Source organism: Panulirus ornatus, chromosome 56 (genome assembly GCF_036320965.1).
Source record: "Panulirus ornatus isolate Po-2019 chromosome 56, ASM3632096v1, whole genome shotgun sequence".
In the NCBI taxonomy this organism is placed as follows: Eukaryota; Metazoa; Arthropoda; class Malacostraca; order Decapoda; family Palinuridae; genus Panulirus; species Panulirus ornatus.
In genome coordinates, this window is record NC_092279.1 from 2,689,567 (window position 1) to 2,706,780 (window position 17,214).

A 17,214-nucleotide genomic window follows, 5' to 3' on the forward strand; every position below is an offset into this window, starting at 1 on the left:
AGGCATCTCACTATTGTGGATGGGGTCCCCATTCTCTTGAAAATAAACTTATGAAAGCTGAAGGGCATGAATCAGATGAGTTGCCACTATTGTTTTGTCGTTAATTTTACTTACACGAAAATATTGAGCACTGATTATTTTTAGATTTTATCATTTATGATAGTGCTTTCTTACTTTAATGAATGTGATTCTATGATAGTTTTCTCAAAACAGAAAAGTTATAGAAATTTGGAAAATTACCAACCACACGTCAGATGCAGTGTTGTCAAGGTAGGTCAGATGCTGGCAACAATGTCTCCACTTGAACTAGAGTGTACTTTCATCTAACCTGATCAATTGCTAGTAAAATCTCCAGTTGATTAAGCTACTTTTTTTTTGTTTTGTAGTCTCCTCTGATTCTATTTTGGTAGATTCTGTATGTATTCCTCTTCCCTCATCTACTCCCTTTAAACCTGTGCGCCTCCCCATTTACCTCATGCAGGGTCCTCTCAGGGCTTTCTCATCTTCACATGGACAAGGTTTATATACCAAATGGCATACCTCTTTGAATCCTAAGGAATTGTGCCTCTGAACTTGCTCCAGTGTGTACTTATCTATTTCGTCTTTGTCTCATAATGTAAAAATTTCTAATTCATGGAGGAATGCTTTGATGTAGCCTATCTCTGGGAAAGAAGACCATTCTAACCCTTCTAGCTGTTGCTTTATTGCTCTCACTCATCTATGGCCTTCCTCTCTCAGGGATTTTGGTGAATCTTCGATTGTGGTCCTTCATTTTTCCAAAGAATGTGATGGGGCATGGCATTAATCTTTGCATTCTATAGATGATCTTACTTCAGCGTCTAACTCACTTTACTCTTATGTTGATGATTCCACTCTACTTTCTGTATTTCACTTACATGCCCCATCTATTTCTAATACTCATTTTCTTTCTCATACTGAACACATTTCTCTTGATTTTGACACATTCAGTATCGTGGAATGAGGAAGCAATAATTTGGTTGAATACAATACCAGGTGCCTTGCTAAGCAGTGTTTCATAGAGCGGTGTTTTACACTATCTTTGTTTGAGAGGTCTGGTACATTCCTTTAAAACAACATTAATGCATTGCAGTAGAGACAGATTTGTAAAAATAGATATTATTTATTTATCTGTTATACATAATTGCCATTTCTCACGCCAGCAAGGTAGCGCTAGGAAACAGACAAAGAATGGCCCATTCACTCATATACACATATATATATTCATATATGATATTCTTTTTCTCTAATGATAGAATATTCAAGATATTTAAAAAAGATATTTGTAATGCATTTCATGATGCTGTCAAAGTATAAAAAGTTCAGATCCATATTCCTCTGTCACTGGGAAAATACATTTAGACTCACATTCCACCCACTGATGGTGAGCCTTTATACAAAACTATTTGTGATACAACGTATGTTCTTGCTACAGCTGTCTCACTTTCAAATGCTTTTTAGTGTGTTTGGTGAAAATTATTGAGGAAGGAAAATATGCACTTCAACATATGTTTAGTGTGGATGAGTCTAGCATATTTTGAAAAATGAATGCCAGGCCAGACATTCATTAGCAAGAAAGAAAAAGACTTCTATAGGGTTTAAGAACACCCGCATAACCAACATTTTCTGTATTTTCTTGGCAAACTTTCATTAGATATCATCTAAATTACATTAGGTCACAGTATGGGATACTGATGGTAAGCTGTTTCATGTGTAGTCTATACATGAGAGTGAGATTGGGAAAATTTTTGGTCAGAGCCATAATCCCCTCATTGCATGGGTTTCATTTCTTGTATGACAATGGAATGCTAGAGCAGCAGATCTCTAGGAACATAACATTGCTAAGTGGAGCCTGTCAGTTTCTACTTGTACTTCATTTTAATGGCCTTTGTTTCCCCAGTTCAATATCAAAACATTATGGTTCATTCCTTCAACACCATAAACATGTTAAGCATAACAAAATCCTTCAATCTATCCTGGAAATACTACATACTCAACATTACAAAATCTGCTTCCCTAAAGCTGGGAATGTCTTATTAGTACCATAATTACTTATCTTGTGTGCAGGTATTTCATACTTACATAGACTGTAATTGCCCCATTATGGATAACTGCTTACATATTTAGGGTGACTCTTCCTCCACCTCTTTTTAAGCCTGAATGGAATCAGAAGGCTCAATCTTATTAATTCTCTAGACATAACCTGTCTCCTGCCTCCTGTTTCTGTCCACCATAAATGTTATTGTTTCTCTTACTTTTATACAGGTATTATTTTGGTCATTAATTTTATACAGGTATTATTTTGGTCGTCAATCGTGAGCTGCCTGCATATGTTCTTGCGAACAAGGTTTGGACCCATGACATGTGCATAGCTGTTCCTTCCCATCATTTTTCTGGGGAAACATCCTCACGAGGATTCACAATTATGGTATCTCCTCCACTTAATCAGTGAAGTTGTGCAACTATTTTCCTTTTTTTTCCTCTTTTCCTCTTTCCGTAACATGTTTAAGATTCAGGTTTACAAACTTTTAAGGAGCTGTGATGAATTTCTTCACTCTTTCTTATTCTATTTTCCTTTTACCATGATTAGTTCATGTTTACCCTTGCCATTTCATTATTAACACTAAAGCTAAATTACAGTGGGAGCTTAGAGGCTATATATTCACCCAGCATTGAAAAGCGATGCTTAAGGAAAAACTTTATCGCAGCCTTCAAATTTCTAAACCAGCTTGATGATTTGTGGGATGTCAAGTAGAGCAACCCGAGGCCTTTACAGATTAAGCAAGACTTTTGTTAGGAAAGATATCAAGAACTAATTTTTCGTACCGAAGTAGATGAATAGAGAAGCTGAAGAAATGAAATTGTGACTGCTGACATCATACAAAAGTTTTAAAAGCTATATGATGATAGAGAGATGGGGTCCCCTTTAGTGTATACCTTCCTCCCCTTACTGTATAAAGATATAACTTAAACATTGCTTGCAGCCAGAGGATTAACAGAGATAGAAATGTGTATTTATGTCGTTTTATCATAAGATGCAACTCAAATAATTCCAACTTGATGAAAAACTTTTGCGGTAACAGCAAGAGGCTGTAGAAAATTATTACAAACAGGTCTCTGTTAGTGTTTGGGATGCATTCCTGACCCAAGAGCTTTGATTGGAAAAATCTGTAAAAGGGGCACTCAAAGCATGGCTCCAGTTGAAATGCATTCCAACAGCACCACTGCTTATGTATAAGGAACATGTAAGGGCTTCATTGGGATATTGGTAACAGCACAACTAATGGTTGTGCATGCATGATGATTTTTTTATCAGTCTTTGAATGATGATAATTTTTGATTATAGAAAATGTGCATTTAATCTGATTAGCTTAAGATAACCACCATCAGTATGCCATATAAACTGCATATTTTACATCCAAACTGTTGCTGTGCTGTGAATACTTGCCCACATTACAAGCATTATGCATATTTTACAACCAGACTGTTGCTGTGCTGTGAATACTTGCCCACATTACAAGTATTAAGATCATTAGGCCTATTTCCAGACATTATAGACCTCGTGTCCCCACAAAAGTAGGCAGAAATACAATGAATAAATTGACCTTTGCATAGAAAACAGGGCTGCTAAGATAGTGCTCGAAACTGGCAGCGTAAGGAACTTTTTGGTGAACACTGATCTGCAAATGATGTGTCTGCAAAAGATTTTCTCTGCTTCCCCATACTTTTTCAAAGGCAATGTCACACTCACATTTTACTGTTTTGTCATTCTTCTTAGGCCATGATTACCATCTGCAGACATCTGGATATGGAACTGGCAAGATTTCTGAAATATTCTAGGTCCATGTGTCTATGTGTTGGGTCCATAGGGTTTTGATCTGAATAAGGTGAGGCATTGAGGAGGTCACGTGGGAAGTAGCCACCTGATTGTGCATTCTGAGCACCCTTTACACCCAGAAACCATATGTGTACACACATTTTCTTTCTTCCTGGGAAAACTTTAGGTGGATTATTCTTGCTCACACCATTCAAGACACTAGTCTTATCAACCAGATGTATAGTGATTTAACCCTGAGAGCGTCATATGCTTTTCCCACCATACACCTTAGTCATGTATTGCCTTTGAAAATATACTAGGGGGTGGACAGCATTTATTATGGACTCTGATTGCTTCCCATTAGTTAAGCACATAGCTTAGCATGTTAGTAAGCTGGACTTTTACTTTTGCTTTTTTTTTTTTTTTTTTTTTTTTTGTTACCAACAAGAGACAGAATTATAAATGGAACAGTGCTAAAAGAGGCCCATGTGCATGGATGGGGAGGGTCCCTGACCTAAAAATGGGTATGTCCATGGACTCTGTAAGTTGAAATATTCACGTCAGAAAGTATAAAAGAATATGATAATTTGCATGAAATACCTACATCTCACTGTAAAATGCATTAGATATTTCATTCTAAAGTTAATATAGTTATGACATCATATTACGCAACACTTAATGAAAAGAGATGCACATTTAAGTAGTACCAAAGTTCATAAGCATGTGTAATTGATTGTATTTTGAACTATTTATTTATTTATATATTTATTTATTTTGCTTTGTCACTGTCTCTCGCGTTAGTGAGGTAGCGCAAGGAAACAGACGAAAGAATGGCCCAACTCACCCACATACACATGTATATACATACACATCCACACACACAAATATACATAACTATACATCTCAACGTATACATATATATATACACACACAGACATATATACACATGTACATAATTCATACTGTCTGCCTTTATTCATTCCCATCACCACCCCGCCACACATGAAATAACAACCCCCTCCCCCCCCTAATGTGTGCGGGGTAGCGTTAGGAAGACAACAAAGGCCCCATTCGTTCACACTCAGTCTCTAGCTGTCATGTTGTAATGCACCGAAACCACAGCTCCCTTTCCACATCCAGGCCCCACAGAACTTTCCATGGTTTACCCCAGATGCTAGTATTATTTTTTTCAAGGTCATTCATAAGTATGGGTTTTTTTTAGGTCAAATGTTTATAAGTCAGTGACTTTCTGTGCATGAAAATGTGATTTGAGAGTAAGGAGAGTGGGCAAAGGGTTTAATGGCCTCAGAATGATATGCCAAATAGAACAGGAATAGTGAAAATGTTAAATGTAGTCTTGCATTAGTTTAGCCATATGGAAAATATTAATTAAGGGAGGACAAGTGAGAAAATGTATGTAAGAAAAGTGAAAAGAAAGTGTGGAAGGGGAAGGGGAAATTCAGGGTAGGATGGAAAAACAGAGGTAAGAAATATTGAATTGAGAGGGAAATATGCATAGATACATGTTTGTAATGGTATAAGAAATATCATTAGTAGTTGTAATGTTCATCATAGCATCATTTTTATGACTGAAATAGTCACACCTGTTATTGATATTATTGTTATAGCATTTTTGTTGTATTTTTATATGCATTAGATTATTAATTTATCCATAATGAAGCTAAGGATTGCTCAGAGTTCCCATGGTCCCTTTCATCCCTGGGGAAATGCATATGTAGTTAATGTAATGATGGTATTCTGAAGCAATGTATTTTTGGCCTTCAGCAGCGGCAGCAGCGGCAGCTGCAGCTGGTTATCCTCTTCGGCCACCAATGCTACGACCAGGTGATCGGCCACCACCACCCTTACCTCCAGGATACCCTGCCCAAACCCACCATGCTGCTGCCTTATTGGGAAGACAATATGATGAATTTGCTCATGTAAGTAACAAGTCATGCTTTTAAGATTTTGACTGACCTCTTTATAGGATTTATATTGACATATTATCCTCATATAACATCTATCTACTTAAGCATTTCATCAAGGAGTTGTAATGTCTTTAGTCATAGTTATTAAGAAGTTATTATAGGTTACCATGATATAAAAGAATTATAATAGTAATATCAGTCATTAACTTGTACATGCAAAAATTACTGTATTGTAATATTCACATTGCCCTCACTGTAATTGAGTTTCCTGGAAAAGAGTGCAACAAATATTAAATTGTTTTACCACCAAAAATATGAAATGCAAGAGCTGTAATTTGCACTTGAGCATTTCAGCATGAAAATTGCATGCACCGTGAACATCATGGTATGGGTATCACAAGAGTCATAAGATGTGCAGTCTATTGCCAACCAATTCACACATGGAGCATATTGTTATAGGTTGCTCTGTACTGTACCTTACAACCAGGAGGAACACTTTCAAGAGTAAAAGCTTTGTGAATTAGTCAGTCACTCTCAGTCAGTTGACATAAAGAATGAGTGTGGAATCCATTGATAAAGAATTGAATATATTGTTTTTCTAGATGATAGATCAAAAGAAAGTAAATAGTGCTGAGCTGTAGCCAATGAAGCTACAGTTTGGTATGCAAATTTACAGAGCAAAGTTGAAGTACTGTAAATAGAATAATAAAATCTTCGAAATGCTAAAATGAACCAAGAAGTACAAGGGAATATATTTATTATTATGAAATATATATTACCAACATAAGTGCCATCAGAAATGGCAACCCCCATTGTAGTGATGCAAAGTTCCACACACATAGAAGTGAGAAGTAAAGCTTCTTTGAACTTTTGTAATTAGTGGACATCGACAGATTCATAAGAATACATGAAGTCATAGGCAGAGGAAAACAAATGATGCCACAATTTGAACCATTGTTGTACATAAACAAATGTAGAATACCACAGAATTATGATATCTTCCACAAAAGTGCTGAAGTGAACCAAGAAATTAGAAAAAGTTGTCACATAAATAAGTTATGTGTTAAAATGAAATTACCAACTATGCATTATCAGTGTTGATCTATGGTACAGTGGAATAGACAAAATTTTGATAACTTGCAGGAAAAAGAAAAGAACATCTTTTCAAGCATTCATCTGTTTTTCAAGATTTCTTCAAGGAAATGATACAAGAACAATGCAGATGTTTCCTGGTGCTACCTTTCTGATGCAGGGGGTGGCAATGCTGTATCCCATGGGGCAGTTGGTGCTGGGAATTGGTGAAGGCGAGCAAGTATGAATACATGCATATTTGTGTATATGTATGCATATGTATTCCTATGAGTCCATGGGGAAGATGAAACACGATAAGTTCCCAAGTGCACTTTCATGTGATAATCACATCATTAGGGGAGATTCAAGAAAGAAATATAACTGTCAATTGATAAACAACGAAGAGACGTAGCTAGGACGCCATTTGGTAAACAAGTGATCGTGTAGGACAATCACTTGTTTACCAAATGGCGTCTTAGCTTTGTCTCTTTGTTGTATATCAATGGCCGGTTATATTTCTTTCTTGTATCTCCCCAGATGATGTGATTATTACATGAAAGTGCACTTGAGAACTTATTGTGTTTCATTTTCCCCATGGACTCATAGGAATATACTTGATCATGTGCAAAATTGTGATCCTTTCCAACATGCACATGTATGTATATGTGTGTGTATGTATATATGTGTGTATATGAGTGGATGGGTCTTTCTTTGTGTGTTTCCTACTGCTACCTTGCTGACGTGGGAAATGGCAATCAAGTATAATAGTAGTAATGATAATGGAGAGAATGAGTGAGGAAAGATTGACAAAGAGGATATATGTGTCAAAGGTGGAGGGAACAAGAAGCTGGAGACCAAATTGGAAGTGGAAGGATTGAGTGAAAAAGATTTTGAGCGATCGGGACCTAAACATATCGGAGGGTGAGAGGCATGCAAGGAATAGAGTGAATTGGAACGATGTGGTATATCGTGGTGGATGTTCTGTCAGTGGACTGAACCACGGCTTGTGAACCATCTCGGGTAAACCATGGAAAGGTCCGTGGGGCCTAGATTTGGAGAGGGAGCTGTGGTTTTGGTGCATTACACATGATAGTTAGAGACTGAGTGTGAATGAAATTGGCCTTTTTTGTCTGTTTTCCAGGTGCTATCTCACTAAAGCTGGGTGTAGCAATCCTAATTGTATGTAATATGGTAGTCTCTCCATCAGTTTTGAAGTTTGGAGATATATAGGCAATTCCCATGTCTGCCTTAAGTCACATTTCACATTCTGTTATGATAATGATAATTATGATAATCATGACTCTGTCTTTCAGATCACAGCAACCCATGCTCATGAACACCTGCAGAGACAGATGTTGATAGAAAGGGAGCGATTCCCTCATCTGAACCCTGGAGGACACTTTAGACCTGACTATGGTCATGGCCGGTGAAATGATAGTAATGTTAGTACGATAACTTGTACATCATATGTAGACTGAGAAACTCTTTTGTCAGCTGAGCACTATGGGTGTTGTGTATGTCATTGTACAAATTGTAAAAGTTTCACACACAACCAAATCAGTTCTCAAGAAATCTTTCAGCAGAGATTTTATTTCACATTATTGAACATAGTACCATTAATATATGATCAACTGGTACTGCCAAGACATTAATTTTAGCATGCTTAGATGAGATGACATGAAATAAATGAGTAAATGACTGTTGAGAGTGCATGTGATATTTGACATGATTATTATTCTTGGGTAGTAAGAAATCAAGTCGTTGTTATTGTTGAACTTGATTGGAAAAGAGTTCACTCCTTTTTGTCCATTAAGGTAATTGAGAGGTGGAGCAAAGCAGAATAGGTGCAATATATTCTTATTGTGCTTCTGTGCTCTTGCTACTTTTCCAGGTTATTATTTGGTTATACAGTAACTTTTGATGGATGGTTTTGTCTAACTCTGGAATAGTACATGCCCATGCAGACAGTTTCACTCACTCTCTATGTACTCTATCTCCCTGTTTCCCAACCATATGGCAATTCATATTGTACGTATTTTCTGTCTCCGGCCCTACCCCCAGGCAAAATCTAGTCTTAGGTACTTGTAGTTAGGTACTCTTTCACTCTTTTTACAAGTATGTCGTTACAGATAGAGTATTAACATATTAAAGATGACCGTAATTTAAGAAGTGACCAGCTTAGAACTTGACACCAGGACTGGAGAGGATTCCACCTATATGTCTGAAAAAGACAAAATTGACAGTGGGAAAACCTATGAAGATGTTACAAAGTTGACAATGGCAAAATGTATGATGATGCTATTGAGATAAAGCACAGATCATCCCTTATAAATGAGGTACACAAAATGGCATATGTAGCACCAGTACACATAGGGGTTCCAAGTTTATGCCAAAAGAACATAGTTTGATTAGCCTAACATCTCACATAATCAAATATTTGAGTGATTGAAAAACACATTATTGAACTTCAGTAACAATTACATAAACTAAGGCCAGCAAGGATTTGTACCAGGTAGAATTATACAAATGCTATTACAAGTTCATTACAATTGCATAGGAAACTTTCCTCATTCAAACCCTTTGCTGAAGGGTTTGACTGAGTAAACTACAATGTTATTATTGAAAGTGGAGAGAGAATATGATAAGGGAGAGCTTGGAAAGTGGAATAAAGTTTTTAACTATCAGAGCGTTCATTGGCAAATGGAACTATGTCTAATGAAGAGGATGTTCTCTTACTTATACCACTTGGAATGGTACTTGCTTCAGTACCTTTTGTAATCACAATAACAGATGCAGACAGGGATGTAAGGGAGTCTGTAGTCAAACAATTTACAGATGACAGGACTTTTGTGGTGTAGCGGTTAGTGTTCCTGACTGTGATGCATTCATAGGCTGCCCAGGGTCGAGCTCATGTTTGAACCTTGGTTGCAGCGGTCAGTCCAGAGTCAACTCAGCTGTTTATCCATTTCTAGGGGTTGGTTGATAGAATAGATACCCTACATCCATTCCCAGCGCCACCCTGCCCCACAGGAAAAAGCATCGCTGCCCTCTATTTCAGCGAGTTAGTGCCAGGAAAACGGGCCAAAAATGCCACATTTGTTCACATGCAGTCTCTAGTTGTCATGTGTAATGCACCAAAACCACAGCTCCCTATCCACATCCAGGCCCCACACACCTTTCCATGGTTTACACCAGACGTTTCTCATGTCTTGGTTCAGTCCATTGACAGCACGTTGACCCTGGTTTACCACATCGTTCCAATTCACTCTTTTCCTTGCATGCCTCTCACCCTCCTGCATGTTCAGGCCCCAATCACTCAAAATCTTTTTCCCTCCATCCATCCACCTCCAGTTTGGTCTCACGCTTCTCTTTGTTCCCTCCACCTCTGACACATATATCCTCTTTGTCAATCTTTCATCACTCATTCTCTCCATATGCCCAAACTCTTTCAACACACCCTCTTCTGCTCTCTCAATCCACTCTTTATATTACCACACATCTCTCTTATCTTTTCATTACTTACTCTATCAGACCACCTCACACCACATATTGTCCTCAGACATTTCATTTCCAACACGTCCACCCTCCTTTGTACAACCCTATCTATAGCCCATGCCTCGCAACCTTATAATATTGTTGGAACTACTATTCCTTCAGACAAACCCATTTTTGATCTCCGAGATAATGCCTCTCTCTCTCTCTCTTCACACATTCTTCATGTTCCTAGAACCTTCGTCCCCTCCCTCACCCTGTGACTCGCTTCTGCTTCCATGGTTCCATATATACATATATGCACGTTCAAGTACATGTACATACATACATACATAGCAAGAATTAGGAGGATAGAAAGAATGAAGGTGTAAGGTTATGAAGGTGTGAATAAGTCATTAGAAAGATGTGTGGTATGACCATGTAGAGCATAAGGCAGATGACAGGTGGGTCAGGAAGACATTTAGCATACAGAAGGTACAAGGAGTAGATGTAGACTGTGAAAATGATGGTTAGATGTAGTGAGAGAAATTATTTGGGTAAGGGATACTTTAGATGGAGAAGTTGGATCAGATGCAATGAAAGTATTTTGTGTCCTGAGGTGGCATATTGGTTTAACTTGACAAATCATTTGTATAAAATGAAAGAGAGAACTTTTAGAAGTGTGGAAGACCACATTTTATCTTAAGACAGTGGCTTGTGCGGAGGATGTGTGTGCTTGATTCATCCCATTAAATGGGGAATAGAGTAATGATATTATATAGATAGAAATGTTTTGTCTAGAAGTTTTTATTACTTAAACATTAGGTGACTGTGAAAATTACTCACAATATGAACAAAATATGAGGTCTTTAAATTCTTTATTTCTCCTGAAGAATAAAGGAAATACATATAAAAGTGAGGGATATGTGCGTAAAAGTATAATGTGCATGTCCATAGTTTAATGCTATAGTTATAAAGACCCCAGTGGGGGTCGATGGAAAGGTTATGGACTTGGATAATTAGGAGAGGGGAAAGCTTATGATGCACTTTGATAATAATTCTTATCAATATTGATTAAAGAAATACACGTAAACATGAAGAATATTTAGAAACAAGTGAGCTAACGTGGCATGTATGGCTGTGAGATAAAGTTGATGTGTAAATTCCCACTGGTAGTGGCTAGGATGGTAGGATGGATGAATCTCATAACGTACAATCACTAAATGACTCTTATTGCAACAGTTCTAATGGTTACAATGTACTTGTATTCACATATATTTTTACACATTTACCTATATTTACTTATAATATATATATATATTTACACTTCTAAATTACTTCTAGAAAGTGGTATCTCTTTCTAAGCATCCATAGAGGTTAAGAGACACATAGCAGCTATACAGATATCAAATTATTGGTGGGTCATTCAAAATAAGCCCATGAAAATTATATTTCATATGGTGACTCCTGGCACCTGGTACACGAATCATCATGGCATATGATAGTTAAATGTAACAGCATCTTCTATTTGATAGTGTGATATTAAGTGCCTTTCTCACAGATTTAGAAGTAGAAATGCATGCTCATTTTAGATTATAGTATTATCTTGTGTGAAGATTCTTTCATATTCATATTTGTGAGATTCCCACTTGAATTTCATCACAATTCAAAAAGCCTCATCTTTGATATTTCAGTTTCTTCAGTCATAAATGACTTTGTATGTATAGTACCACAACATTTCATTAGCAGCAGTGCTTTTGTCTTGTATATATATATATATATATATATATATATATATATATATATATATATATATATATTTTTTTTTTTTTTTTTCAAACTATTCGCCATTTCCCGCGTTAGCGAGGTAGCGTTAAGAACAGAGAACTGGGCCACTGAGGGAATATCCTCACCTGGCCCCCTTCTCTGTTCCTTCTTTTGGAAAATTAAAAAAAAAGAAAATTGAGAGGGGAGGATTTCCAGCCCCCCGCTCCCTCCCCTTTTAGTCGCCTTCTACGACACGCAGGGAATACGTGGGAAGTATTCTTTCTCCCCTATCCCCAGGGATATGGTATGTTTTGGACAGTCACATGTTTACCAAATGGCGTCCTAGCTTCGTCTCTTCGATGTATATCAACTGACTGTTATATTTCTCTCTTGTGTCTCCTCTGATGATGTGATTATTACACGAAAGTGCACTTGGGAACTTTTCGTGTTTCATTTTCCCTGTGGACTCATAGGAATATCTTGATCACACGCAAAACTGTGATCCTTTCCAATATATATATTGTTGACTGGTTGGTAAGGTTTTTAATGTATGTATGACTCATGGTGAGGTGCCTGAGGATTGGCGGAATGCGTGCATAGTGCCATTGTACAAAGGCAAAGGGGATAAGAGTGAGTGCTCAAATTACAGAGGTATAAGTTTGTTGAGTATTCCTGGTAAATTATATGGGAGGGTATTGATTGAGAGGGTGAAGGCATGTACAGAGCATCAGATTGGGGAAGAGCAGTGTGGTTTCAGAAGTGGTAGAGGATGTGTGGATCAGGTGTTTGCTTTGAAGAATGTATGTGAGAAATACTTAGAAAAGCAAATGGATTTGTATGTAGCATTTATGGATCTGGAGAAGGCATATGATAGAGTTGATAGAGATGCTCTGTGGAAGGTATTAAGAATATATGGTGTGGGAGGAAAGTTGTTAGAAGCAGTGAAAAGTTTTTATCGAGGATGTAAGGCATGTGTACGTGTAGGAAGAGAGGAAAGTGATTGGTTCTCAGTGAATGTAGGTTTGCGGCAGGGGTGTGTGATGTCTCCATGGTTGTTTAATTTGTTTATGGATGGGGTTGTTAGGGAGGTAAATGCAAGAGTTTTGGAAAGAGGGGCAAGTATGAAGTCTGTTGGGGATGAGAGAGCTTGGGAAGTGAGTCAGTTGTTGTTCGCTGATGATACAGCGCTGGTGGCTGATTCATGTGAGAAACTGCAGAAGCTGGTGACTGAGTTTGGTAAAGTGTGTGGAAGAAGAAAGTTAAGAGTAAATGTGAATAAGAGCAAGGTTATTAGGTACAGTAGGGTTGAGGGTCAAGTCAATTGGGAGGTGAGTTTGAATGGAGAAAAACTGGAGGAAGTGAAGTGTTTTAGATATCTGGGAGTGGATCTGGCAGCGGATGGAACCATGGAAGCGGAAGTGGATCATAGGGTGGGGGAGGGGGCGAAAATTCTGGGAGCCTTGAAGAATGTGTGGAAGTCGAGAACATTATCTCGGAAAGCAAAAATGGGTATGTTTGAAGGAATAGTGGTTCCAACAATGTTGTATGGTTGCGAGGCGTGGGCTATGGATAGAGTTGTGCGCAGGAGGATGGATGTGCTGGAAATGAGATGTTTGAGGACAATGTGTGGTGTGAGGTGGTTTGATCGAGTGAGTAACGTAAGGGTAAGAGAGATGTGTGGAAATAAAAAGAGCGTGGTTGAGAGAGCAGAAGAGGGTGTTTTGAAGTGGTTTGGGCACATGGAGAGGATGAGTGAGGAAAGATTGACCAAGAGGATATATGTGTCGGAGGTGGAGGGAACGAGGAGAAGAGGGAGACCAAATTGGAGGTGGAAAGATGGAGTGAAAAAGATTTTGTGTGATCGGGGCGTGAACATGCAGGAGGGTGAAAGGAGGGCAAGGAATAGAGTGAATTGGAGCGATGTGGTATACCGGGGTTGACGTGCTGTCAGTGGATTGAATCAAGGCATGTGAAGCGTCTGGGGTAAACCATGGAAAGCTGTGTAGGTATGTATATTTGTGTGTGTGGACGTATATATATACATGTGTATGGGGGGGGGGTTGGGCCATTTCTTTCGTCTGTTTCCTTGCGCTACCTCGCAAACGCGGGAGACAGCGACAAAGTATAATAAAAAAAAAAAAAATATATATATATATATATATATATATATATATATATATATATATATATATATATATATATATATGTTTCTGAGAATGTACTTTAGGAATACGCAAAATGAAAGAATAATGTCTTTTGTTTGAGTAGTGGGAGCAAAACTTTCACCGATACATATATCCCTCAGGCCCAAGAGAATTTATCTGTATGTTGGCTAACAGAATTCTCTTCTTGACAGAAGTCTACTATCATATAACAATAGTAGAATAGGGTTGTGGATATATGGGTGTGTATGTAATTGATTATACAACCCTCCTTTGTCAGGGTCCTGCAGCTTCAAGGCTGTGGTCCAATCAGGAGTAGGAAAATCAATCTCTACTTTGGAGTGTGAAGTACCTGAACAAGACTTTCACTTTTTTTTTTTTTTCTTTTTTACAACCCACTGAAGGTGACCTTTTACCCATACTGTAACCACATGCTGACAGAGTCTGGGAGGTGAAGGAGTTATTGTTTCCTGATGACATGGCACTGGTAGCATATTGGAGTGAGAAACTGCAGAGACTGATATTTGAGCATGAGATAGTGAAAGTTGAGAATAAATGTGAATGAAATGAAGGTTTTTAGATTTATCAGTGTAAAGAGATGGGTGACTTGATATGTGAGTTTGAATATAGAGAACCAGGAGGAAGTTGGGTGTTTTAGATACATGAGAGTTAACCTTGCAGGAAATGAAACAGTGGAAGCTGAAGATAGCCATGGTTTGGGTGAGAAGGTAACTTCCTGGGCACATTAAGTAGTGTATGAAGAGAAATCATTGTTGGTAAGGGCAGAGATGGGCATGTTTGATGTTATAGTAGACCCAGTGGTGTTACATGGGTTCTAGACAAGAAAGTATAGAAGATGGTGAAGAAGTGGGGAATGAAATGCTTGATTATGGTTGAGGGAGCTGAGGAGGGTGTGCTAAATTGATGTAGCCATATGTAGAGGATGAGAGAGGAGTGGTTGATTGAAGAGGATGTATATTACAAAAGTGAAGGGGACAAGGACAGTGGGAGGACAACCTTTCTACCACACACAGACATGCTTCTTCCTGTGGGACAGGTTAGCGCCAGGAATGTATGAAAGCAAGCAAGTATGAATATGTACCTGTGTATATATGCTTATGTATATGTATGTACATGTTGATATGTATATGTGTGTATATGTGCATATATGGCGAATAGTATGAAAGTGTATGAATGTGTGGAAGTCGAGAACATTATCTCGGAAAGCAAAAATGGGTATGTTTGAAGGAATAGTGGTTCCAACAATGTTGTATGGTTGCGAGGCATGGGCTATGGATAGAGTTGTGCGCAGGAGGTTGGATGTGCTGGAAATGAGATGTTTGAGGACAATATGTGGTGTGAGGTGGTTTGATCGAGTAAGTAACGTAAGGGTAAGAGAGATGTGTGGAAATAAAAAGAGCGTGGTTGAGAGAGCAGAAGAGGGTGTTTTGAAATGGTTCGGGCACATGGAGAGAATGAGTGAGGAAAGATTGACCAAGAGAATATATGTGTCGGAGGTGGAGGGAACGAGGAGAAGAGGGAGACCAAATTGGAGGTGGAAAGATGGAGTGAAAAAGATTTTGTGTGATCGGGGCCTGAACATGCTGGAGGGTGAAAGGAGGGCAAGGAATAGAGTGAATTGGAGCGATGTGGTATACTGGGGTTGACGTGCTGTCAGTGGATTGAATCAAGGCATGTGAAGCGTCTGGGGTAAACCATGGAAAGCTGTGTAGGTATGTATATTTGCGTGTGTGGACGTATGTATATACATGTGTATGGGGGTGGGTTGGGCCATTTCTTTCGTCTGTTTCCTTGCGCTACCTCGCAAACGCGGGAGACAGCGACAAAAAAAAATATATTATATGGGAGGGTATTGATTGAGAGGGTGAAGGCATGTTACAGAGCATCAGATTGGGGAAGAGCAGTGTGGTTTCAGAAGTGGTAGAGGATGTGTGGATCAGGTGTTTGCTTTGAAGAATGTATGTGAGAAATACTTAGAAAAGCAAATGGATTTGTATGTAGCATTTATGGATCTGGAGAAGGCATATGATAGAGATGCTCTGTGGAAGGTATTAAGAATATATGGTGTGGGAGGAAAGTTGTTAGAAGCAGTGAAAAGTTTTTATCGAGGATGTAAGGCATGTGTACGTGTAGGAAGAGAGGAAAGTGATTGGTTCTCAGTGAATGTAGGTTTGCGGCAGGGGTGTGTGATGTCTCCATGGTGGTTTAATTTGTTTATGGATGGGGTTGTTAGGGAGGTAAATGCAAGAGTTTTGGAAAGATGGGCAAGTATGAAGTCTGTTGGGGATGAGAGAGCTTGGGAAGTGAGTCAGTTGTTGTTCGCTGATGATACAGCGCTGGTGGCTGATTCATGTGAGAAACTGCAGAAGCTGGTGACTAAGTTTGGTAAAGTGTGTGGAAGAAGAAAGTTAAGAGTAAATGTGAATAAGAGCAAGGTTATTAGGTACAGTAGGGTTGAGGGTCAAGTCAATTGGGAGGTGAGTTTGAATGGAGAAAAACTGGAGGAAGTGAAGTGTTTTAGATATCTGGGAGTGGATCTGGCAGCGGATGGAACCATGGAAGCGGAAGTGGATCATAGGGTGGGGGAGGGGGCGAAAATTCTGGGAGCCTTGAAGAATGTGTGGAAGTCGAGAACATTATCTCAGAAAGCAAAAATGGGTATGTTTGAAGGAATAGTGGTTCCAACAATGTTGTATGGTTGCGAGGCGTGGGCTATGGATAGAGTTGTGCGCAGGAGGATGGATGTGCTGGAAATGAGATGTTTGAGGACAATGTGTGGTGTGAGGTGGTTTGATCGAGTGAGTAACGTAAGGGTAAGAGAGATGTGTGGAAATAAAAAGAGCGTGGTTGAGAGAGCAGAAGAGGGTGTTTTGAAGTGGTTTGGGCACATGGAGAGGATGAGTGAGGAAAGATTGACCAAGAGGATATATGTGTCGGAGGTGGAGGGAACGAGGAGAAG

The 17,214-nt window shown here is 38.7% G+C and overlaps 1 protein-coding gene across 3 annotated transcripts in view; it reads left to right on the plus strand.

The window, feature by feature from the left end:
• Positions 1-16,124, plus strand: part of Gug (arginine-glutamic acid dipeptide repeats grunge) — a 102,324-nt gene extending 86,200 nt beyond the window's left edge. For all 3 annotated transcript variants that reach the window (XM_071693628.1, XM_071693630.1, XM_071693629.1), the window contains 2 exons: positions 5,621-5,775; positions 8,148-16,124. In XM_071693628.1, coding sequence (XP_071549729.1) covers positions 5,621-5,775; positions 8,148-8,264 — 272 coding nt within the window. In that variant the 3' untranslated portion in view covers positions 8,265-16,124. The remainder of the gene's footprint in view (positions 1-5,620; positions 5,776-8,147) is intronic.
• Positions 16,125-17,214: the final 1,090 nt, after the last annotated feature.